The sequence below is a fragment of the Aquarana catesbeiana genome, linkage group LG08, assembly GCF_042186555.1.
Source record: "Aquarana catesbeiana isolate 2022-GZ linkage group LG08, ASM4218655v1, whole genome shotgun sequence".
Lineage (NCBI taxonomy): Eukaryota > Metazoa > Chordata > Amphibia > Anura > Ranidae > Aquarana > Aquarana catesbeiana.
The window spans coordinates 301,021,693-301,048,064 of record NC_133331.1 but is presented as its reverse complement, the minus strand read 5'-3'; the positions used below and the strand labels follow the sequence as shown (position 1 = coordinate 301,048,064).

Sequence of the window (26,372 nt, the reverse complement as noted above, 5' to 3'; positions counted from 1 at the left end):
CACATGTTTATTCATTTTGAGGATTGCTGATCATTTGCACCTGTCACTTTATTGGAAGGTATTGTTTCACACACACACTTTATTGTGTTAATGTGCAGTATATGCAAAGAGAAATGACACTCCCTAGTGCAATACCATTTAAACACTTACATTTCATTTAAAACTGATAAGCAGTAAAAAAACAGGAAGTTCACATTTCCCATGCATTTTGCGGACCAAACAGGAAGTGACGCAATGACGCTGTGGCTCCACCCTTTCGCGTTTCGTTGGCACAACGTTATTGGGAGCGAGATGAAGGGGCGATAAGGATATGAGAATATCAGTGGAGGTCTGTGTCCCTATATACAGCAGGCTTGCTGTGAAGGCACAACACCCCCTAGAGGGGAGAGCCCTCTGGTGAGTGCATTAACATAGGGGAGCACTGAGTGGAGCACTTGCACTTAGATTTTTTTACAAGCACGGAGGAAAAAAAAAGCACAAGTCACTTTGCTTTTGAAAGATTGACTTTATTGATTTTCAGCATCTGGACTGTTTATCAATTTTAGGACTTGATAGCACAATAGGATTTTTTTACCAACTTTCCTTTATTGTATTTATGATTCATTCTTATTTATTTTTTTATTTTTTATTCTTACCTTTTTTAATCATTTTGAGGATTGCTGATCATTTGCACCTGTCACTTTATTGGAAGGTATTGTTTCACACACACACTTTATTATGTTATATGGTTCATATCTGATTGTTCACCCTGAGGAGAGGTGATTAATATTACACCTGTCGCTTTATTGGAAGGAACTGGTTTTCAGGGATCACACAGTTCCAAAATAGAACACAGTGTGAAGATTGCACATAGCATTTGCATTCAAAAAGAATACATTCAATACGCCCGCTAATTTTCTCAGACCTAAATTAAAATAAACAACAATACAGAACCTCTGGACTGGTCATTGGGGCAACGAGCTGAAGTTAGTCACCTGGCCGTGGGAAATACTGTGTGCCTGGCTGCAGGGGTTGAAATAAGGGAGAATACCAGCGGCTCCTATGTGTGAATTTTCTGGTGTGCAACAAGTGATTTTTTGTAAACAAAACATTTCCCGCACTCTGAGCAGGAATAGGAACGCTCACCCGTGTGAGATCTCTGGTGCTTAAGTAGGCTTTCGCTCTGACTAAAACCTTTGCCACACTCTAGGCATGAAAAGGGACGCTCACCTGTGTGAATTTTCTGGTGTACAAGAAGGGCTCCCTTAAGCATAAAACATTTCCCGCATTCTGCACAAGAAAAAGGACGCTCACCTGTGTGAATTCTTTGGTGCGAAACGAGTTGTTTTTTTATCATGTAAGATTTCCCGCACTCTGAACATGCATAAGGACGCTCACCCGTGTGAATTCTCTGGTGCTTATCAAGGTCTCCTTTATACATGAAAGATTTCTCGCACTCTGAACACGAATAAGGACGCTCACCTGTGTGAACTCTCTGGTGTAGAACAAGCTTTCCTCTAAGGGTGAAAGATTTCTCGCACTCTGAACATGAATAGGGGCGGTTGCTCGTGTGAATTTTCTGGTGTTTTAGAAGGTCCCCGTTAAAAAGAAAACATTTACCGCACTCTGAACATGAATGAGGACGTTCACCTGTGTGAATTCTCTGATGTTTTAGACGGTCTCCATTATAAATGAAAGATTTCCCACACTCGGAACATGAATAGGGACGCTCACCCGTGTGAATTCTTTGGTGTCTAATAAGTTTTCCTTTCTCAATGAAGCATTTCCCGCACTCTGAACATGAGTAGGGACTCAAATCAATGTGAATTTTCTGGTGTTGAATAAGGTTTCCTTTCCGATTGAAACATTTCCCGCACTCTGAACATGAATAGGGACGCTCACCAGTGTGAATTCTCTGATGTCTTAGAAGGTCTCTATTATTAATGAAACCTTTATCGCACTCTGAACATGAATAGGGACGCTCATCAGTGTGAAATTTCTTGTGATTAAGAAGTGTTGATTTTTTTGTAAACAATTTCCCACACTCTGAACATGACAATGAACTCTCTTCTGTGTGAACTCCTTTATGGCTTGAAGAAGATTCCTCGGGAATAGAAGGATCTATTGAAGTATCTGTACTGTGAGATCCTATAGTCTTGGTGTGGGATCCATCAGAAGATTCCTCAGGATTAGAGGGATCCATTGATCTCCCCAATTGGGAAGGTCTGGGATGTATATTTGGAGTAACAGGATTTCCTCCTGGAGAATATTGTACAATGTTATTATCTTCTGCATTATAATCTGGAGATACAATGAGATGTTCCTCAGAGGTATTCCGGACTTTGTGTCCACCTGTTGAGAAACAATTTACCATTAAATGTTATAACCTTCCATTCAGGAGTCATATATGTTGCTCCATCACCAAATAATTAATAAGAGCTCTGGCATGGATTTGGGAGCAATTAAAAGAGAAAAATATGAATACAAACCAAGCGAAAGTGTCCAGAGCTCCAAACACAAAGTGCACAGTGCTATGTCTCTTCTGTTCTCGTGTGCAAAATTCTCTTCCGGAGTTTAATAAAAATGTTCTCAGTGCTCCACACCACCCGCTATCCTGCAGCTTCACATCAGAGAACTCACCGGAATTCTACAACCCCCCTCTTACCAATGGGTCGTTAAGCCCAATGATAGGTCGAGAAGGTGGTCCTGGATGATCTTCCCCTTGATGGATACAAGCTCTTAATGACCCACTGGTAACCAAAGAGTCCTGGAATTACAGTCGGTTCTCCGATGTGAAGGTGGAGGATAGCGGGTGGTGTAGAGCACTGAGAACATTTTTATTAATCTCTGGAAGAGAATTTTGGAGAAGAGGAGAGACATAGAACTGTGCAGGTTGTGTTTGGAGCGCTGGACAGTTTCTAATTTGTAAGATTAGAGGGATCCATTAATCCCCCCCAATTGGTAAGGTCTGGGATGTATATTTGGAGTAACGGGATTTCCTCCTGGAGAATATAGTACAATGTTATTATCTTCTGCATTAGAATCTAGAGATACAATGAGATGCTCCTCAGAGGTATTCCAGACATTGTGTCCACCTGTTGAGAAAAAAATTTAACATTAAATGTTATAACCTTCCATTCAGGAGTCATATATGTTGGTCCATCACCAAATAATTTATAAGAGCTCCGGCACAGATTTGGGTGCAATTAGAAGAGAAAAATATGAATACAAACTAAGCGAAAGTGTCCAGCGCTCCAAACACAAAGTGCACAGTGCTATGTCTCTTCTGTTCTCGTGTGCAAAATTCTCTTCCAGAGTTTAAAAATGTTCTTGTTGTGTTTGGTGCACTGGAAACTTTCTTTTTTGTACCACTTTCATGTTGGAAATTGAGAAAGGAGATGGACCTTCCTCCACCTAATTTCTTGAAAACATGACATTATATTGAGGAATGGAGATGGACCTTTCATATGGTGTACAGTATCTCCTCCTCATTTGTTGAGAACATAACGTTATATTGAGGAATGGAGATGGACCTTTCATATGGTGTACAGTACCTCCTGCTAATTTGTTAGGAACATGACCTTAAATTGAGGAATGGAGATGGACCTTTCATATGGTGTACAGTATCTCCTTCTCATTTGTTGGGATCATGACGTTATATTTAGGAATGGAGATGGACCTTTCATATGCTGTACAGTATGTGCTCCTCATTTGCTGGGAACATGATGTTATATTGAGGAATGTAGAAGGACCTTTCATATGGTGTACAGTAGGGATGGGCTGAATGACCCCTTGTTCGGTTTGCACCAGAAGTTTCGAACATTGTGAAAGTTCGGAACCGAAAAAAGGAACCCCATTAAAGTCTATGGGACCTGAACTGTAAAAATCAAAATTGCCCATTTTGAAGGCTTATATATATATTCAAGTAATTGGGCATACAATGGTTATGGGGGTTCGAGTACTGCCCTGGGGGACACGTATCAATGAAAATAAAGTTTGTAAAAAACGTTATTTTTAAATGAGCTTAACTTAAAGTGAAAGTATAAAAATGAAAAAATCCTTTCAATATAGTGGCTGGGGAGTCCCCTTAGTCTACCTGTAAAGTGGCACATCTGTACTGTGTATAGAAGCTGCTGCAGCAATAATTGCATTTATAAAGCCAAAAAAAAAAATTCATTTTCACTGCAAGCTTTCTTTATTTTGTAACCAACGACTTGTGGAGCCAGTCTGTATGATGATACTACAATGGAGTGCACTGGGAACAAGATTAGAGATTTTTTTTTGGATAAATTCTGGTGTCTATTCCATAGACTTTGGATAGAAAATAAGGTGCGGAAAAATTGGTCATTGGGTGTCAGTGGTGCCTTCACACCGTAAGCCTATATAGGTACTCTTGATGAAAGCAAGAATTGGCCTTGCTATCAAAAATTGCAATGATATGCACCTGTCTAACAGGTGTGGAAAAATTGGTTTTTGGGTGTTAATTGTGCCCATGAAACCTACACCAAAAAAATTCTTCCAGATGAGATCAACACCCATAATGCTAGGTAGCCTAGAAGTCCTGCAGAGATTTTTACATCCCAAAAAAACTTAATCAGTGACATCGGCATCAGGGGCGTCAAAGCTGCTGGTAATCAAGAACTGATTCATTTTGATAAATGTCAGTCGGTCTACCGAGTCTGTGGACAGACACGTTGTATTATCAGTAACAAAACCTCCAGCAGCACTGAATGCCCATTCGGAAAGCACGCTGGATGCAGGGCAGCCCAGCAGCTCAATTGCATACTGGGTAACTTCTGGCCAGTGGTCTATTCTCATGACCCAGTAAACCAGTGGATCGTCGACTGGAAAGCTCTCCATCTCTGTTTTCGCTCCTAGATAATCGTCCACCATGTGATGCAGACGCTGCCAATGGAATATGGAAGCTGACAGCCCTGGGCGACAAGGACTAGAAAAATTGTGAAATGCATCACTTAAGTGGCCGCCTTCTCCCCGGCTCATCTCTTGACCAACAGAAGCCTCAAAACATCATTTTCCACAACACTGTAACCTACCAGAGTCAGGAAAAGCGTTCAATAAACTCCTCTTTAAGGTGTCCTCACGAGATTTCATCTTCTGCACACTCTGTGGGGACGGGATGAGTTCTAAGACTTTCCCCTTGTAACGGTTGTCAAGGAGGTTTGGCAACCAATAGTGATCCTTCTACCTTTACACCACTTATTCTTGGGTCTTTTTGCAGGCTTTGGAGCATGAGGGAGCCCATGCACCAAAAATTTGCAGAGGCATGAGAAGCAGACTCCTCTGGGTCACTGAGGATTATAGTATCTAAAAACTGCCTCCTCCCAGCCACGTGCTACTTCCAAGGGTTCTGGGATGGAAAACCATCTCTTACGGTTTCCTCTGCTTCAATGCCTCCAAAACTGCCAGAATCCTCCTCCTCCTCCCTCTCCTCTAGTGTGTTCTGTGGTGTAGGAACAATGGTGTCTGCATAAAGTGGGCCTTGAAAGGAAGTCCTCCTCTTCCTCCTGCTGCTCTGCCTCAAGTGCCCACCTGGTGGGCATGTCACAAATCAGACGGTTTACGCGCAGGTAGAATTCCCACTGAATTTCAGCCAACCGAGCACTGGCTGAGATTGACAGCCTGAAATAGCTACAGATTTTTTTGGCCTGCTTTAGCAGATCTTCCAACCCTGGCAACCTATTTATGAAACGCTGCACAGCCAAACTGATGACATGTGGCAGGCATTGCACATGTGTCAACTTTCCCTGTCTAAGGGCGGACAGGATGTTTGTGCCATTATCGCACACCACCATTCCTGGCTCCAGCTGGCATGGCGTGAACCACCTTTGGGCCTGTCCCTGCAGAACTGCAAGAATCTTTGCTATGGTGTGGTTCCTGTCCCCTAGACACACCAGATGAAGCACTACATGGCACCTTTTAGCCTGACTCATTGAATAGCCCCTTGAACGCTTAGGGGGTACTTGTGGTTCATAGGGCAATTCAGCAGAAGAGGGCATGGAGAAGGGTGTAGAGCTGACAAATCTCGTATCATCACTACCAGCTGTATGGAGACATAGCGGCACAACAAGCTGCAGCACTGAGCCCTGTCCTGCATCTTTCCGAGTTGCAAGCAGAGTTCCCCAGTGTGCTGTGAACGAAATGTATTGTCCCTGACCATGCTTGCTGGACCACGTGTCAGCAGTAACGTGGACTTTGCGGCTGACTGCCTTGCCCAACGATGTCACAACATTGCCTTCCACGTGATGGTACAGAGCTGGAATGGCAATACGTAAAAATAAATAGCGACCGGTGGTGTGCTACTGGCAGATGTGCTTCAAGGACCTGGGACACCCTGCGCTATACCATCATCCCTGTCAGTGGAGGATGCTGAGAGGTCATGAGGTAGACTGAAATGAGTAAGGAGGAGAAACAGAATTGCGCCCCTTTTGTGAGGCTTTCAGGTGCTCTTGCCAACGGATGAGTGGTGGGAGGTTAAATGCATTGTCAAGCATGTGGTACACAAATTGCTTGTGTTTTAGCCACGCTTGATGTGCTTGAAACAAAGTTTGCAAAATTACTACAGTGCGATCGGCTACAAGTGCTAAAAAAGGCCCAGACAGCTGAGCTTTGGGAAGTAGGTGGGGGGTTGTGCCTCACCCTCACTTTCCTCCTCTGCTGTAGCTGGCCCCCAAGTCACGTCAGTGACCTCATCATCATTATCTCCTCCATCCTCATTACCACTGGAGACTTGGCAATACACTGCGGACTGGGGAACATGACTGCCAATTTGTGTACCAGTGTTCCTGCCTTCCTCAACCTCAGAACCAACATCTGAATCAAGAAATGGCTGTGCATTATCAAGGAGCAAGTGGCTGATGCTGTGTTCAAATAAGAATAGCTCATATAAGGAGCTGACTCCTCCATGCCTGATGCTGGGGCTATGGCAGAAATAACTGTGGACAAGGAGGCAGGTTTAGCCACTTTGGCAGCTGCAGGGGACTGCGCACTGGTCTGTGCTTGGGTGACAGAGGATGAGGATGGTTTAGTAAACTAGTCCACCACCTCCTCTGCATGCTGTGGCTGGATAGCACGGGCAAACTCACTAAACAGAGGAAATAATGCCCTGCCTGAGGACTGACCACATCCACCTTTGCCTGTGGTCATATATGCTGCTGGCCACCTCACAGTGCCATGGGAACATCTGCCACTTCTTTGTTGTCCACCCAGACCTAATGGGGGGGGGGGGGGGGTGCTTATTAACAAAATGTAATAAAGATGTGGAAATGTGTACGTGGATCCACTTTAATCAATGGAAAGTGGTGTTTGGTGCACATTAACTGGAGTACTCACTACACAAACACACCACAGAATAATATACTGCAGTAGAACTGCACTGACACACTGCAAAATACCGCATCAAACATGCAGTAATGCACAGAAATATATTGCGTTAAATGTGCACTAACGCACTGAAATATACAGAGTCAAACTTGCAGTAACGCACTGAAATATACTGCGTTAAGTGTGCACTAATGCACTGAACTATACTGCGTTAAACGACATGTAGCGCACTGAAATATACTGCGTTAAACTGAAGGTAATGCACTGAAATATACGGTGCTAAACTTGCAGTAACGCACTGAACTTAAAGCGGGGGTCCACCTATCTATCGGTTTTCTTTTTTGGAGTTCATTCACAAACTTTTCTTCTCATCATTATCTACTCACATGTTCTGTGTAATAAGTCCGCCTGTGTCCGATTTCGTTGTAAAGAATAACTTATAAAATTCACTGAAGGCGGTTTCCATCTTCATTGTGGGCATTTGAAGCCCACAAGCATGTATTTCCTGGATGCCATGAATGCTGTGCTCCCAGCATTCACCGAGATGTTGTGATGACGCTGTTGCACAATGCATGCTGGGAAGCCTGAGACTAGCTCCCAGGGGACTGTGGGAGGTCTGGGAGAGGCTAGAAACACGCCTACTCCCATGGGAGGAAAACCAGGAAGTGCTAAGAAGATTAGAAAAAAAAAGGTAATTACGGCGATTTAAATTTTTTTACACAGCATGTCAGCATCTAGGCAAGGAAGAGAATGCATAGAGATAATGTTCAAAATTTGGGTGGAACCCCGCTTTAACTGCGGTAAATGGCATGTAATGCACTGAAATATACTGATTTAAAGGGAAGGTAACACACTGAATTATACAGCGTTAAACTTGCAGTAATGCACTAAACTATACAGTGTTAAACTTGCAGTAACGCACTGAACTATACTGCGTTAAACGGAAACGCACTAAAATATACGGCATTAAACTTGCAATAACTCACTGAAATATACTGCGTTAAACGTGCACTAACGCACAGACATATACTGCATTAAATGGCACATAACGCACTAAAATTTACAGTGTTAAACTTGCAGTAATGCACTGAACTATACTGCGTTAAACGGAAGGTAACGCACTTAAATATACGGCGTTAAACTTGCAGTAATGCAAGTATCTCCTCCTCATTTGTTGGGAATATGATATTATATTGAGGGATGGAGATGGACCTTTCATATGGTGTACAGTATCTCCACTTCACTTGTTGGGCACAATACCCATGATACATTTGGTGGTGGGGACCCACCCTATTAAATTACATCGATGATATTCTTGCTGTCAACAGTTATAGTTTCTCAGCATTTCCTTTACAGAAGGATGTGATAATCTCTAGTATGTACATGAGCTGCAAACTTTGAGAGTGACTAAAAAAAACAACCTTTGTATATGGAAGGGGTGCCTTGTTTTTAGAGCTGTGTGGGTGAGGGATAGTCTTGTTCTATATGACTATACACATGTATATAAATAAGGGTTGGTGTGATCTTCCTGTGTGGAATCCTGAGAATACAGAGGACTGGGACATCTCTCTGGTGGGTTCTCATTACTGGATCCATCTGTAGGAATCACACACACTGACTGATCACATTGTTTCTATGTGTTTATCAGATGATGGGGGATCTAGGTGGACCCTCCGTACTGCTCTCTCCTTTACAATAAAGTCTCCTCTTACCCGGTGATGTGAGGGGCGGCTGATTGTCCATCATGATGTCCTTGTAGAGATCCTTGTGTCCTTCTAAATACTCCCACTCCTCCATGGAGAAATAGACAGTGACATCCTGACACCTTATAGGAACCTGACACACACAATGATACAGTCACCATCCAGACACATCCCTTGTCTGTTACTTGATAATGTCCCAGAATTCCCAGCACTGCTCACCTCTCCTGTCAGCAGCTCAGTGATCTTGTTGGTGACTTCTAGAATCTTCTGCTCATTATTTTTCAATAGGGTTAGGAGGGGTGGTGGATGCATGGTGATGGGGCCTTGTCTTTCTCTTTGTCTTGTGGACAAGCGGTGACTTCTCCTTCTTGTATTATTTTCAGTAGATGACTTCATAACTACAGTACAGTCCTGTAATATACATCAATAAATAGTAAATCAGAATCCTCCTCACCTAACAAGGCAGGTCTGTGTATTATTCATAAAGTTAAGAATCCTCCTCACCTCTCCAGTCAGCAGATAGATGATCTCCAGGGTGAGGTTAAATATCTTTTCAGTCGTGTGATTTTGGCCCTTCTCCATTCTCAGTGATGTGGTCATATGATCTATACAGGACTCTCCTCTCTGTAGACAGATCATAAACTGAGAATTATCTGGACTGTACTGGGATGAATAATGTCTGCACAGTGTTCCTCCAGAGTTCTAACATCGTAAATTCCCTTTAAATAACAACTCCTACCAAAATATTTCATTTTAGGCTTGGTATGACTGGGGAGGAGCTAGGACTTCTTTCAAGGTATTCTTCTGTGCCCTGGTTGTGGAGATTTCCTTTGACTCACTGTCCAGCATGTATCTAGTCTATAAACCAGAGGCTCTGAATGGATAGTTAGATACAGTACCTTGAAAAAGTATTCATACCCCTTGACATTTTTCACCTTTTGTCATGTTACAACCAAAAACGTAAATATATTTTATTGGGATTTTATGTGATAGACTAACACAAAGTGGCACATAATTGTGAAGTGGAGGTAAAATGATAAATGGTTTTCAATTCCCGTTACAAATAAATATCTGAAAAGCAGATCTGTAGCATCTGTAGCATTATGGCTTCACGCTGGGTCCCTAATGTGCATGCCGGAGGCACCGTTGCACTTTCCTATTGGCCCTGTGGCGGGGAAAGGAGGAGGGATCCGAGCCGCTTACATAATTCATCGCGGCCTGGTCTCCTGGAAGTGTGGACAGGATACTATCCACTCCCCCCTCCCCCGAAAGGTGCCACTTTTTGGTGGAACTCCGCTTTAATCTCAGTATAAATACAGCTGTTCTGTGAATCCCTCAGTGGTTTGTTAGAGAACCTTAGTGAACAAACAGCATTATGAAGGCCAAGGAACACACCAGGCAGGTCAGGGATAAAGTTGTGGAGATGTTTAAAGCAGGGTTAGGTTATAAAAACATATCCCAAGCTTTGAACATCTCACGGAGCTCTGTTCAATCCATCATTAAGGAGAGCATTCATCAGAGAAGCAGCCAAGAGGCCCATGGTAACTCTGGAGGAGCTGCAGAGATCCACAGCTCAGGTGGGAGAATCTGTCTACAGGACAACTATTAGTCGTGCTCTCCACAAATCTGCCCTTTATGGAAGAGTGGCAAGAAGAAAGCCATTGGTGAAAGAAAGCCATAAGAAGTCCGGTTTGACGTTTGCGAGAAGCCATGTGGGGGACAAAGCAAAAATGTGGAAGAAGGTGCTCTGGTCAGATGAGACCAAAATTGAACTTGTTGGCCTAAAAGCAAAACACTGTGGCGGAAAACTAACACTGCACATCACCCTGAACACACCATCCCCACCGTGAAACATGGTGGTGGCAGCATCATGTTGTGGGGATGCTTTTCTTCAGCAGGGACAGGGAAGCTGGTCAGAGTTGATGGGAAGATGGATGGAGCCAAATACAGGGCAATCTTAGAAGAAAACCTGTTAGTCTGCAAAAGACTTGAGACTGGGGCGGAGGTTCACCTTCCAGCAGGACAACGACCCTAAACATACAGCCAGAGCTAAAATGGAATTATACAGTGGCAGGACGGCACAATCCCGCGAACTGTCGTAGCTGTACATCAGTCCTTTTAAGCAGGACAGCACTGCAAGGGTGCCAATGCGCGATCGCGGGCACGAGAGCCAGAACTTGGACGTGTGTGTGTAAACACACAAATCCCTGTTCTGTGAGAAGAGGAGAGACAGATCGTGAGTCCCTACCAGCTAGAAACAAAGATCTGTCATCTCCTATAATCAATCCCCTCCCCTACAGTTAGAACACACACGAGGGAACACAGTTAACCCCTTGATCGCCTCCTAGTGTTAACCCCTTCCCTGCCAGTGACATTTACACGGTAATCAGTGCATTTTTATAGCACTGATCGCTGTATAATTGTCAATGGCCCCAAAAATGTGTCAAAAGTTTCTGATGTGTCTGCCATAATGTTGAAGTCTCCATAAAAATCGCTGATTACTGCCATTACTAGTAAAAAAAAAAAAAAAAAATAATAAAAATGACATAAATCTATCCCCTATTTTGTAGAAGCTATAACTTTTGCGCAAACCAATCAATATACGCTCATTGTGATTTTTCTTACCAAAAATATGTAGAAGAATACATATCGGCCTAAATTGAGGAAAAAATTGGCTTTTTTTTAAAAAAAATTGGGGATATTTATTATAGCAAAAAGTACAAAATATTGTGTTTTACTCAAAATTGTCGCTCATTTTTATGTTTATACCGCGAAAAATAAAAACCGCAGAGGTGATTTGTTTGGGTGCAGCGTCGCACGACCGCGCAATTGTCAGTTAAAGTGACGCAGTGCCGTATCGCAAAAAATGGCCTGGTCATTGAGCAGCCAAATCTTCCAGGGCTGAAGTGGTTAAAACATATTCATGACCAGGCCTACCCATTAAGAATCTGTGGCAAGACATGAAAATTGCTGTTCACATTCCATCCAATCTGACAGAGCTTGAGCTATTTTGCAAAGAAGAATGGGCAAAAATGTCACTCTCTAGATGTGCAAAGCTGGCAGAGACATCCCCAAAAAGACTTGCAGCTGTAATTGCAGAGAAAGGCGGTTCTACAAAGTATTGACTCCGGGGGGGCGCCATACAAATGTACACCACACATTTCACATATTTGTAAAAAAAATTGAAAAACATTTATCATTTTCCTTCCACTTCACAATTATGTGCCACTTTGTGTTGGTCTATCACATAAAATACATTTACGTTTTTGGTTGTAACATGACAAAATCTGGCAAATTTCAAGGGGTATGAATACTTTTTCAAGGCACTGTAAATGGTTCTATATTTAGGATGTATCTAGTCTATAAACCAGAGGCTCTAGATGGACAGTTGGATAAATGGTTCTATATTTAGGATGTATCTAGTCTATAAACCAGAGGCTCTGGATGGACAGTTGGATAAATGGTTCTATATTTAGGATGTATCCGGTCTATAAACCAGAGGCTCTGGATGGACAGTTGGATAAATGGTTCTATATTTAGGATGTATCCGGTCTATAAACCAGAGGCTCTGGATGGACAGTTGGATAAATGGCTCTATATTTAGGATGTATCTGGTCTATAAACCAGAGGCTCTGGATGGACAGTTGGATATGTAACTGTGTACATTTTATAATAGTGTAGAAGCATCTGCTGAATTTAAAGGACATTTCAGTGACTATGGAGGAAGAGGACGGACATGACGGGGGGTTACTGGATATAAATGTAAAACAATTCATATTACCTCCTCTGTTGCAGCGTGAAGGAATATCCCCCTCTATTGTCTGCAAATGTTGCTATCTCTCTAGGAATCTCCTGTCTGTAGATGACATCACTTCCTGTCTCTGCATTCCACTAAGAAGTGAGTTCACCACCTTGTGGATAAAATAAAAACTGCAGCCGGAGTTTTTAAATATTTTAACAGCCGTGTCTTGGTTTGTTTTTCAGGTTTGTTGCTTAATATCACATGCAAATAAATATCACATGAAAAAAAAATTCTGTCTGGGATGACATGAAGAGACAGAAGGATTTGAGGCAGCCGACAACCACAGAAGATCTGTACTTGGTTCTCCAAGATGTTTGGAACAACCTACCTGCCGAGTTCCTTCAAAAACTGTGTGCAAGTCTACCTAGAAGAATTGATGCTGGTCTGAAGGAAAAGGGCGGTCACATCAAATATGGATTGGATTTGGATTTCTCCTCTGTTCATTTACTTTCCATTTTGTTCATTGATAAAAATAAACTAATAACACTTCTATTTCTGAAAGCATTATTCTTTTAAACTTTTTTTTTTTTTTTCGGAACTGCCCATAAATTTTTGGACATTACTGCATATCTATGGTTAAAAGCATTGTGTCTGTTTTTTATTGAATTGACTACTTTTATATGACCATTGAATATAAATAGTTTTATCCATAATAAATAGTAATGCATGGGACTTGTAAAAGTCCTGTGGTTTATCCAGAGTTGCGTATTTCAAGCTTCAGTATGGAATTTGCTCATTAGCGCAATGGTGCCAGGCTTTACATTTGTACCCCAGTATGGCATACAGATTACAACAAAAACTATATCCCTAAATTATGCCAGATACACAAAAAGTCTTCGGCGTGTAAGAATTTGCAGAAAAACTTTTTCTTAGGGACTTATTTTAGATATTTGATTTGGGTGGGTTTCTCTTCTGTCCTATCACTGTCTGTAGATGTTTATGAAAAAAAGATGTGTGCAGAGATGGATGTGTTGGGATTATGGGAACCGTTCATAATGAGCACAGGAGGTGTGCAGAGTTGGGGATGCCCTGGAGGACTGGTGGGAACCCTCATAATGAGCACAGGAGGTTTGCAGAATTGGGACCCCCCCCCCCCCGGAGGACTGGTGGGAACCCTCATAATGAGCACAGGAGGTTTGCAGAATTGGGACACCCCCCCCCCCCCGGAGGACTGGTGGGAACCCTCACAATGAGCACAGGAGGTGTGCAGAGTTGGGAATGCCCTGTAGGACTGGTGGGAACCTTCATAATGGGCACAGGAGATGTGCAGCATTGGGGACGCCCTGGAGGACTGGTGGGAATCCTCATAAAGGGCACAGGAGGTGTGCATTATGGCAAGAATCCTTTATAATGGGCAGAGGATGTGTGCAAAGCCAGGATGCAGGGATGTTAAGGGATGGTAGGATAGGGTAACCAGACATCCCCAATTTCAAGAGGCTGACCCCAGCTAAAATGTATCCCCAATATTTTCCCTTTTTTGAAAACAGCATCAACAATTTAGGCTGTGTGTAAATCTACCTAGCAACTATTGCTGTTCTCTCATTGGTTCTTAGAGAAGGAAAGGAGGGGAGGGGTGCGTGCATTACCACCCAGCTGCTCCCAACCACCACACCAGTCCCAGTGTCGGACCAGTTTAAGCCAGCAACAGTGCTCCTGCTCACTGTCACACCAGTGCTAGTGTCTTTAGACCATTGCAAGCCAGCAACAGTGTTCATGATCACCACCATACCTGTACTGTGTCGCAAGACCAGTTCAGCCAGCAACGGTGTTCCTGATTGCCCCCAGACCAGTTCAAGTGTCCCCAGACCAGTGCAACCAGCAACAGTGTTCCTAATTGCCCCCACACCAGTCCCATTGACACCAGACCAATGAAGCCAGCAACAGTGTTCCTGATTGCCACCATACCAGTCCCATTGACAATAAACCAATAAAGCCAGCAACAGTGTTCCTGATTGCTGCCACACCAGTCCCAGTGTTGCCAGATTAGTTTAAGCCATCAACAGTTCCCGATTACCACACCAGTCCCAATGTCACCAGACCAGTGCACCCAGCAAGAGTGTTCTTGATTGCAGCAAAACCATTTCCAGTGTTATCAGACCAGTTTAAGTCAGTAATAGTGTACTTGGTCTCTAGCCACGCCAGTGTTGTCAAGCCAGTGTAAGCCAGCTATAGTGTTCCTTGTCACTGCCACACCAGTGACAATGTTGCAAGATTAGTGCAGTCAGCAACACTGTTCCTGAACAGTACCAGATCAATGCAGTATTGTGTCTGCTGGTACCGACCCTGGTCTGTTAGCACATCTCTGCCTGCCACCAGAGCTGAACCATCTGCACGTCCCACGGACTAATTTCCTGAGACACCAATCCCAGCCATCCCCTGCAGAAAACTGCACTTCTGGAACCACAGGGACTCCTTTGCTCATCTTCTGTTCAGCCATCTGTACTTCCTGGCCAGTGAACATAGCACTCCTGGTGGCCACGGACCAGCAGGCTAGGTTTGCTTGGCTTATAGGTAAAGCTATATTCCCTGGCAACTCATACAGAGCGACCATTGCAGTACACTGTTTTTGATACAATTGGTTGATTTTTGTGATACACAGGAAACAATGTCCGGCACACACACAATCAGTCCAAACATAGGAAAAGTCTCACACATGTGGTATCCTCATACTCGGCAGGAGTAGCAGAATATGTTTTGGGGTAAAATTCCAGGAATGCCCAAGCTGTGAGAATGATCTTATCAAGCTGACAACTTTGTGTAAAAAATACATTTTGAGTTTCTTTCTGCATTTTCCACAAATTTGTGGCAAAAAAAGAAATCTTCAAAAAGACTCACCATACCTCTTAAAAAATATCTTAGAGTGTTTACTCTTTAAAATGTGGTAATTTTGTGCGTGTTTCTACAGTCCTTGTGCTCCAAGGCCTCCAAACTATGATAGTCAGAAAATGAAATGCCTAATTATTCCCTTTTGCATATCTAAAGGTGCTCTTTGGATTTTGGGCCCCTACCAAGAAACAAATACTGCTGATGTTCCTTCTCACGCAGCTAATGTTTGTGCACATATTTCGGCATACAGATGAGCTTGGGCCAGTAACCAACATGCACCGACATTTCGATATATCTGTGTGCACCACACACCGGTGCTTACACATGTCCAATCTTTGGAATGGCGCCAAGCTGCTTATTTATTATTATTATTATTTAAGGTACTTATATAGCGCCATCAATTTACGCAGCGCTTTTACATATACATTGTTCATCCACATCGGTCCTTACCCTGAAGGAGCTTACAATCTAAGGTCCCTAAATCACATTCATATATTGGGGCCAATTCAGACAGAAGCCAATTAACCTACCAGCATGTCTTTGGAGTGTGGGAGGAAACCGGAGTACCCGGAGGAAACCCGCGCAGGCACAGGGAGAACATGCAAACTCCAGACAGGTAGTATCGTGGGAGGTCTTGATGTGTGCTAATCGCTGGATGTTCTTCACAGCTTACCTGGGTTCCTACTTTTGCTGAGACTTCTAGCTGCTGACCCAGCTTGCTCTTGACCTTGCTCTGTGGATTCTAGATACGGACCTCGGCTCGTCACTGACTACGCTTTGCTTGCTTCCCTGGTACTGACCCCGGTTTGCTACTGGACCTTGCTCTGCCTGCTTCCCTGGTACTGACCTCAGCCTGCTACCTGACTATGCTTTTCTCTGCCTTACCATGTATGACCCTGGCTCACAGTGACTATGTCTCTGTCTCAGGCAGTCACCTGTTACCTAAGAGAAGGGAAGGGAGGGAGACATCGTGACCACTCTGGTGTAGTAAGTTCCAAGAAGGTTTATCTACAAAGAAAAGTTCAAAATGAATACTTACAAAGTGTAACAACCAAACACAGGAGAGTGTAAGCCTGTGGTGGAGGCCCAGTCCTAACAGAGTGCAGCTTAATGGATAGATGATGAGCTGCTACAGGCACAAAGTCCGCATCTCTGTGCCACTGGCTGTTATTGGGGAAATGGCTGACAGACCAGTAAACATGTGCAGCTTCCTCGTTCCCGGTGTCAATGGCCAATGGATTGCAATGTCCACCTGGAGTCCAGGGTCACTGGTCACAGGACGTGTTTCTTCCTCTTCCTCAGCTGACTCCAAATTAGCTACTCGCTCTGTTTAAATTGCCCCTAAAAGGTCATGAACCTCAGGATTGATCAATTTTCAGAAATGTATATAATAGTTTTTAGACTCCAAAACAGACTTAATAATACACACTGATTTGTTTTTTTTGTTTTTTATTTTTATAAAAGAAATGTAGCAGAATATATTTTGAAGAAAGATGATTTATTTGCAAAGTTTTCTAACAGAAACAAAACAAAACAGTTTTTTTTTCCTTTACAGAGTAAACAAAACCAAAAGAAATCTACTTTCCACCCAGGCCAATTCTGATATTTCTCTCCTACACGTAAAAATCATAAATTTCTTGCTAGAAAATTACTCCTAACCCCAAAACATTATATATATATATATATATATATATATATATATATATTAGTAGAGACCCTAGCGAATAAAATAGCGATCATTGCAATTTATTATATCACACGGTATTTACGCAGCGATTTTTCAAAAGCAATTTTTTTGCGGAAAAATTCAACTTTAATGAATAAAAAACAAAACAAACACGCTATTTATCGTAATTTTTGGATATAATGTGAAAGAATATGTTATACCGAGTAAATAGATACCTCACACATCACGCTTTAAAATTGTGCACGCTCGTGGAATGGCGCCAAACCTCTGTACCCAAAAATTTCCAAAGGTTACGCTTACATTTTTTTTTACAGGTTATCAGTTTAGAGTTACAGAGGAGGTCCAGTGCTAAAATTATCATTCTCGCTCTAAAATTCCCAGTGATAACTGGCATGTGTGGTTTGATTGCTGTTTAAATATGCGAGCACGTGGGGATGAGACCGAGTCAGCACTGTATGTTTAGTGGGTCATATTACTAGAATTCAATTCCAGGTGCCCTAAACCAAAGTGTACCTGAAAAATAATATTGTTACCCCTCCCCAAGACATCATGAACATGATAAAAGTTTGTTAGCTTGTGTGAATTTTCTATGGTTCCCCATTGACAACGTCACATATGACGAAACGTGTCTGGAGGAGGATACATGCTGAAGTCACCACACTGTCTCGCTAGGAGGACAGGAGTTTGTTTACAGTTGGCCAGCTCTGTAATTTTATGCGTGATTTTTAAACTTCTATAATGTAAGTGCAATACTGTTTTTTACCAATAAATATCCATTAGGCAATATTACACTATGGTAGTTCTCTCTTTTCTGGGTTACTGATGAGTGAGTTGCTGAATCAATGGTCCTGGGTTGAGCGGTGTCATCAGTGTTTGAAAATATCTGTGTAATTATCCATCCAGAGCTTATCCCCACGATCTTCGGTGCGAGCAAAGGCCTTGGCTGGGCTATAGCCACATGCCTGGTTTTGCGTGCCATCTGGTAAGCGAGTTTTTCTTAAGGTGGTGGCACACTTATTGAACGAACTCACTGTGGTGTTAATAATTGAAGAATTGATGATTATTATTCCACACTTTTTTGCCATATGAGAGATGTTTTCCATTTCTACAATCAACTATTTGTTAATTGGACTTTATTAGCGCGGCTTCTTCTTTCCTAAGTGATAATTAGTGACTGAAAAATTTCTCATACTCTGAACATGAATAGGCGGGAACGTCTTTAATATTGATTGGACCCTGGGCAAATCATTTCTTGGGCCCTACTGAATCCACTTGCCAACTATTTGCAGGCTGTGTGGGCTCAAGGGGCAGCTCCTTTGGTCCCCACAACAATGACTGGGCCCGGGGCAGCTGCCCCTTTTGCGCTGCCTTAAAGATGGCCCTGTGAATAAGGACGCTCACCTGTGTGAGTTCTCTGGTGTTTAACAAGATCTCCTTTATCAATAAAAGATTTCCCGCACTCTGAACATAAACAAGGACGCTTACCTGTGTGAATTCTCTGGTGTCTAAGCAGGCTTTTGTTCTGAGATGCCAAATAAAAAAAAAAAAAACAAAACCCCTGGATTGGTCATTGGACTAACGAGCAGAAGTTGTGCATCTGGCATTGGGAAATACTGTGTGCCTGGCGGCAGGAGCTGAAATAAGGGAGAATACCAGCAGCTCCTACGGGGGTGGAGCTACACTTGTGTGAATTTTTTGGTGAGCAACAAGTGATTTTTTGTAAACGAAACATTTTCCGCACTCTGAACATGAATAAGGACGCTCACCCGTGTGAATTTTCTGGTGCCTAACAAGGTTACCTTTGTCATTGAAAGATCTCCCGCACTCTGCACATGAAAAAGGATGCTCACCCATGTGAATTGTCTGGTGCTTAACAAGGTTTCCTTTTTCACTGAAAGATTTCCCGCACTCCGAACACATATAAGGACGCTCATCCGTGTGAATTCTCTGGTGTTGAACAAGCTCGCTTTTACCAATAAAAGATTTCCCGCACTCTGAACATGAATAAGGACGCTCACCCATGTGAATTCTCTGGTGTTTAACAAGCTCTTGTTTATTAATGAAAGATTTCCCGCACTCTGAACATGAATAAGCACGCTCACCTGTGTGAATTCTCTGATGTCTAACAAGGTTTCCTTTCTGATTGAAACATTTCCCGCACTCTGAACATGAATAGGGGCGTTCGCCCGTGTGAATTTTCTGGTGTTGAAGAAGGAGTGCATTACAAACAAAACGTTTCCCGCACTCTGAACATGGATAGGGGCGTTCACCCGTGTGAATATTCTGGTGTTTTAGAAGTTGCCATTTAAGAACAAAACGTTTCCCGCACTCTGAACATGAATAGGGACATTCACCTGTGTGAATTCTTTGATGTATTAGAAGGTTTGAATTATAAAGGAAACATTTTCCGCACTCTGAACACGAATAGGGACATTCACTCGTGTGAGTTCTTTGATGTCTAATAAGTTTTCCTTTCTCAATGAAGCATTTCCCACACTCTGAACATGAGAAGGGAATCACGTCCATGTGGTGATATTTCTGGTGTCGGAGAAGGTTTCCTTTCTGGCTGAAACATTTCCCGCACTCTGAACATGAATAGGGACGTTCACCTGTGTGAATTTTCCAATGAGTTAGAAGGTTTCCATTATGAATGAAACATTTCCCGCATTCTGAACATGAATAGGGACGCTCACCAGTGTGAATTTTCTTGTGCCTAACAAGTAACCATTTTTTTGTAAACAATTTTCCACACTCTGAACATGACAATGAACTCTCTTCTGTGTGAACTCCTTCATGGCTTGAAGAAGATTCCTCGGGAATGGAAGGATCTCTTGAAGTATCTGTACTGTGAGATCCTATAGTCTTGGTGTGTGATCCATCAGAAGATTCCTCAGGATTAGAGGGATCCATTGATCTCCCCAATTGGGAAGGTCTGGGATGTAGATTTGGAGTAACGGGATTTCCTCCTGGAGAATATTGTACAATGTTATTATCTTCTGCTTTATAATCTGGAGATACAATGAGATGTTCCTCAGAGGTATTCCGGACATTGTGTCCACCTGTTGAGAAACAATTTAACATTAAATGTTATAACCTTCCATTCAGGAATCATATATGTTGGTCCATCACAAAATAATTTATAAGAGCTCTGGCATGGATTTGGGGGCAATTAGAAGAGCAAAATATGAATACAAACCAAGTGAAAGTGTCCAGAGCTCCAAACACAAAGTGCACAGTGCTATGTCTCTTCTGTTCTCGTGTGCAAAATTCTCTTCCAGAGTTTAATAAAAATGTTCTCAGTGCTCCACACCACCCGCTATCCTCCACCTTCACATCAGAGAACTCACCGGAATTCTACGACCCTTCTCTTACCAATGGGTCATTAAATGCTTGTATCCCCAAGGGGATGATCATCCAGGACCACCACCTCTATACTACATCTCCAGTTATCTCATACCATACCTGCCGGTATCTTCTCATCTTAGATCCATCACAGCCTCTGACACATCAACAAAGATGGCGGCCATGCCATCATGTTCTGCAGCGCTCCCCAAAAGTGACCAAAAGTAGAGGAGCCACACAGATGTCAATGATGATGTTGAAAAGGTGGTCCTGGATTATCTTCCCCTTGATAGATACAAGCTCTTAATGACCCATTGGTAAGTGGAGAGTCATGGAGTTATGGTCAGTTCTCTGATGTGAAGGTGGAGGAAAGGGGGTGGTATTGAGCAGTATTTCTCAACCCATGGTATGTGTACCCCTGGTGGAAAGCACACCAAGGGCAGGGGGTACGCCGGCCACAGCGGGCGCCACCATAAGCAGGGCTCGAGCCCTACAGGAACAGTGTTCCTGTTAGCAGCCACGTCCTGGACCTGATCCTCGGCGGGTGCACCAGGCCCAGGTGCCGAAGCTCAAGTGCAGTTCTCGTCTCCCTCCTCCTCCTGTCCCCCTTGTGTGTGACACAGCGGCAATCTCCCGCTGTGTCACGGAGCTCTGGTCTGAATTTTTTGGCGCTGTAGCAAAGTCCCGCCTTTTAAACAGGTGCTCCTGTGATAGACGGAACACTGATCCAATTAAATCAGTGTGACGATTATCATAAGAGGCAGGACTTTGTTACAGCAGCAGCCCGGGCGGGCATTTCAAATCCAAGCTTTGTGACACAGCAGGAGATCGTGATCCAGGCACTGATGAGGCTGCATTTGATGGGAACTGATGAGGCTGCATTTGATGGGCACTGATGAGCTGCATTTGTTGGGCACTGCCCTGGTAGGCTGCATTTGGTGGGCACTGGTAGGCTGCCTTTGGTGGGCACCGATGAGGCTGCATTTGATGGGCACTGCATTGGTAGGCTGCATTTGATGGACATTGATAAGCTGCATTTGCTGGGCACTGCACTGGTAGGCTGCATTTAGTGAGAACTGATGAGGCTGCATTTGATGGGCACTGCACTGGTAGGTTGCATTTGATGGGCACTTGTAGGCTGCATTTGTTGGGCACTGGTAGACTGCATTTGGTGGGCACTGCACTGGTAGGCTGCACGTGCGTGCATGTGTCTACCTGTGTGTTAATTTTGGCTTATGTGCGTGTGTCTGTAAGTGTGTTAATTTGGCAAAGTGTGTGTCTGCCAGTCTGTTAATTTGGGATTTTGAGGGTATTTGTGTGTCTGCAAGTGTGTTAGTTTAGGATTGTGTGCGTGTGTCATTGTGTTAATTTGTGACTGCGTGTGTTTATCTATCAGTATATATGTGTGTGTGTATCTGTCATAACAGCATGCACACATACAATGATATTGCACACGAACAGAAATCATCACAAATACATACTGACATTACACACACAGAAACCATGACACCCAAACAATAGAAATTACTTTTTCGAGACAAGGGTACTTAGAAACCTTTTTAGACCTGCAGGGGTACTTCACCGTAAAAGGTTGAGAAACACTGGTGTGGAGCACTGAGGGCATTTCTATTAATCTCTGGATGAGAATTTAGCACAAGAAAACACTTTGGAAACGCACTTTGTGTGTGGAGCGCTGGACAGTTTTTTTTGGTATATTGAAGCACTTTCATATTGGAAATTGAGAAAGGAGATGGACCTTCTTTCACCTCATTTCTTGAAAACATGATGACATAATGAAAAACTGAGATGTATCTTTCATATGGTGTACAGTATCTCCTCCTCATTTGTTGGGAACATGACGTTATATTGAGGAATGGAGATGGACCTTTCATATGGTGTACAGTATCTCCTACTCATTTGTTGGGAACATGACATTATATTGAGGAATGGAGATGGACCTTTCATATGGTGTACAGTATCTCCTCCTCATTTGTTGGGCACAATATACATGATACATTGGGTGGTGGGGAGGGTACATCGATGATACTCTTGCTGTTGACAGTAAAGGTTTCTCAGTATTTCCTTTACAGAAGGATGTGATCATCTCTATTTTGTACATTACCAACAAACTTTGTGTGTAACTAAATAAAAATCAAAATCTCTGTATATGAAAGGGGTGCCTTGTTTTTAGAGCTGTGCAGATGAGGGATAGTCTTGTTCTAGATGACTATACCCAATATACTGTATATATAAATTATGGATGGTGTGATCTTCCTGTGTGGAATCCCGGGAATACAGAGGACGGGGAGATCTCTCTGGTGGGTTCCCATTACTGGATCCATCTGTAGGAAACACACACACCGACTGAATACATTGTTTCTATGTGTTTATCAGATGATGGGGGATCTAGGTGGACCCTCCGTATTGCTCTCTCCTTTACAATAAAGTCTCCTCTTACCCGGTGATGTGAGGGGCGGCTGATTGTCCATCATGACGTCCTTGTAGAGATCCTTGTTTCCTTCTAAATACTCCCACTCCTCCATGGAGAAATAGACAGTGACATCCTGACACCTTATAGGAACCTGACACACACAATGATACAGTCACCATCCAGACACATCCCTTGTCTGTTACTGGATAATGTCCCAGAATTCCAAACACTGCTCACCTCTCCTGTAAGAAGCTCCATCATCTTGTTGGTGACTTCTAGAATCTTCTTCTCATTATTTTTCTGTAGGGTTAGAAGGGGTGGTGGATGCATGGTGATGGGGTCTTGTCTTTCTCTTTGTCTTGTGGACAAGCGGTGACTTCTCCTTCTTGTATTATTCTCAATAGATGACTTCATAACTACAGTACAGTCCTGTAATAAACATCAATTAATAGTATATCAGAATCCTCCTCACCTAACAAGGCAGGTCTATGTTTTATTAATAGAGTTAAGAATGATTAAACATTCCCAGAATCCTCCTCACCTCTCCAGTCAGTAGACAGATGATCTCCAGGGTGAGTATTATTATCCCATTATGGAGATTATTTACTTTCATATTTACATAATTGAGAAGCTGTTGATTCTCCATCATGATGTCCTTGTAGAGATCCTTGTGTCCTTCTAAATACTCCCACTCCTCCATGGAGAAATAGACAGTGACATCCTGACACCTTATAGGAACCTGACACACACAATGATACAGTCACCATCCAGACACATCCCTTGTCTGTTACTGGATAATGTCCCAGAATTCCCGGCACCACTCACCTCTCCTGTCAGCAGCTCAGTGATCTTCTTGGTGACTTCTAGAATCTTCTTGGCACTGGTTACCTCTGCTGTCAGGCAGTGAGGTGGAGGCACTGTGATGGGTGATGTCCTGTGTAGAGGACTGCTGGGTGTTAAGGGTTCACCAGATATTTTTCTCACAACTTTATAGTCCTATGTAAAGAGAGAAAGTAACAAATATCATTACAGATTTCCCAGAATCCTCCTCACCTCTCCAGTCAGGTCTGTGTTTTATTAATAGAGATAAGAGTGATGTCATGTGACCTCCCAGAATCCTCCTCACCTCTCTGGTCAGCAGGTTGATGATCTCCAGGGTGAGGTCCAATATTCTTTCAGCCATGTGATTTTGGCCCATTTCCATCGTCATTGATGTGATCTATACAGGACTCTCCTCTCTGTAGACAGAGAATTATCTGGACTTTACTGGGGTGAAAAATGTCTGCACAGAGTTCCTCCAGAGTTCTGACATCGTAAATTCCCTTTACATAACAACTCCTACCAAAATCTTTCATGTTAGGCTTGGTACGACTGAGGAAGAGTTAGGACTTCTTTCTTTCAATTGCTGTCCAGCATGCATCTAGGTCTATAAACCAGAGGCTCTGGATGGACAGCTGGATAAATGGCTCTATATTTAGGATGTATCCGGTCTATAAACCAGAGGCTCTGGATTGACAGCTGGATAAATGGTTCTATATTTAGAATGTATCTGGTCTATAGACCAGAGGCTCTGAATGAACAGTTGGATAAATGGTTCTATATTTAGAATATATCTGGTCTATAAACCAGAGGCTCTGGATGGACAGTTGGATAAATGGCTCTATATTTAGGATGTATCTGGTCTATAAACCAGAGGCTCTGGATGGAGAGTTGGATAAATGGTTCTATATTTAGAATATATCTGGTCTATAAACCAGAGGCTCTGGATGGACAGTTGGATAAATGGTTCTATATTTAGGATGTATCCGGTCTATAAACCAGAGGCTCTGGATGGACAGTTGGATAAATGGCTCTATATTTAAGATGTATCTGGTCTATAAACCAGAGGCTCTGGATGGACAGTTGGATAAATAGCTCCATATTTAGGATGTATCTGTTCTATAAACCAGAGGCTCTGGATGGACAGTTGGATAAGTGGCTCTATATTTAGGATGTATCCGGTCTATAAACCAGAGGCTCTGGATGGACAGTTGGATAAATGGTTCTATATTTAGGATGTATCTGGTCTATAAACCAGAGGCTCTGGATAGACAGTTGGATAAATGGCTCTATGTTTAGGATGTATCCGGTCTATAAACCAGAGGCTCTGGATGGACAGTTAGATATGTAACTGTGTACATATTATAATAGTGTAGAAGCATCTGCTGAATCTGAAGGACATCTCAGTGTCTATGGAGGAAGAGGACGGACATGACAAGGGGGTTATTGGATATAAATGTAAACAATTCTTATTACCTCCTCTGCTGCCAGTTGAAGGAAAATCTCCCTCTATTTCCTGCAAATGTTGCTCTCTCTAGGAACTTCCTGTCTGCAGATGACATCACTTCCTGTCTGTATCTTCCATCACTTCCTGTCTGTACCTTTTATCACTTCCTGTCTCTGCGTTCCACTGATAATTCATGAGTTCACCACCTTGTAGATAAAATACAAACTGCAGCCGGTGTTTTTAAAGACTTTATAGCCGACACCCACAGAAGATCCGTGCTTTGTTCTCCAAGATGTTTGGAACAACCTACCTGCCGAGTTTCTTCAAAAACTCTATGCAAGTCTACTTAAAAGAATTCATGCTGGTTTAAAGGCAAAGGGTGGTCAGTCACATTAAATATTAATCAGATTTGGATTTCTCTTCTGTTCATTTACTTTCCATTTTGTTCATTGATAAAAAATAAACTATTGACACTTCTATTTCTGAAAGCATTCTTCATTTACAGCTTTTATTTTTTTTTAGAACTGCCTATAAATTTTGCACATTACTGCATACCTATAGTGAACAGCATTGTGTATGTTTTTTTTTTTATTGCATTGTCTACTTTTATGTGATCATTAAATATATATAGTTTTTTTTCATAATAAATAGTAATGTATGGTACCTTTAAAAGCCCTGTGGTTTATCCAGAGTTGCGTATTTTAAGCTTCATGATGGAATTAGTTTATTAGCTCAATGGTGCCAGGCCTTTGTACCCAAGTTTGACATACAGATTACTACAAAAACTTTGCAAAAAGGTGTCCTTAAATTTTGCCAGATACACAAAAAGTCTTTGGTGTGTAAGATTTTGCAGAAAAACTTTTGCTTAGGGAGTTATTTTAGATATTTGCTTTGGGTGGGTTATTTTCTGTCCTGTCATTGTCTGTAGGTTTTTAAAGAGTTTTATTTATGAAAAAAGGCTGTGTGCAGAGACGAATATGTAGGGATTATGGGAA

The 26,372-nt window shown here is 42.6% G+C and overlaps 1 protein-coding gene across 1 annotated transcript in view; it reads right to left on the bottom strand.

The window, feature by feature from the left end:
- The window catches only part of LOC141106864 (uncharacterized), a 47,808-nt gene extending 22,118 nt beyond the window's left edge, over positions 1-25,690 (bottom strand). The window contains 12 exon segments of the mRNA XM_073597791.1: positions 1,042-2,331; positions 9,033-9,156; positions 9,243-9,434; positions 9,528-9,647; positions 12,805-12,837; positions 18,765-18,852; positions 19,005-20,397; positions 23,139-23,262; positions 23,349-23,540; positions 23,653-24,107; positions 24,238-24,349; positions 25,407-25,690. Coding sequence (XP_073453892.1) covers positions 1,042-2,331; positions 9,033-9,156; positions 9,243-9,434; positions 9,528-9,647; positions 12,805-12,837; positions 18,765-18,852; positions 19,005-20,397; positions 23,139-23,262; positions 23,349-23,540; positions 23,653-23,811 — 3,715 coding nt within the window. The 5' untranslated portion in view covers positions 23,812-24,107; positions 24,238-24,349; positions 25,407-25,690.
- Positions 25,691-26,372: the final 682 nt, after the last annotated feature.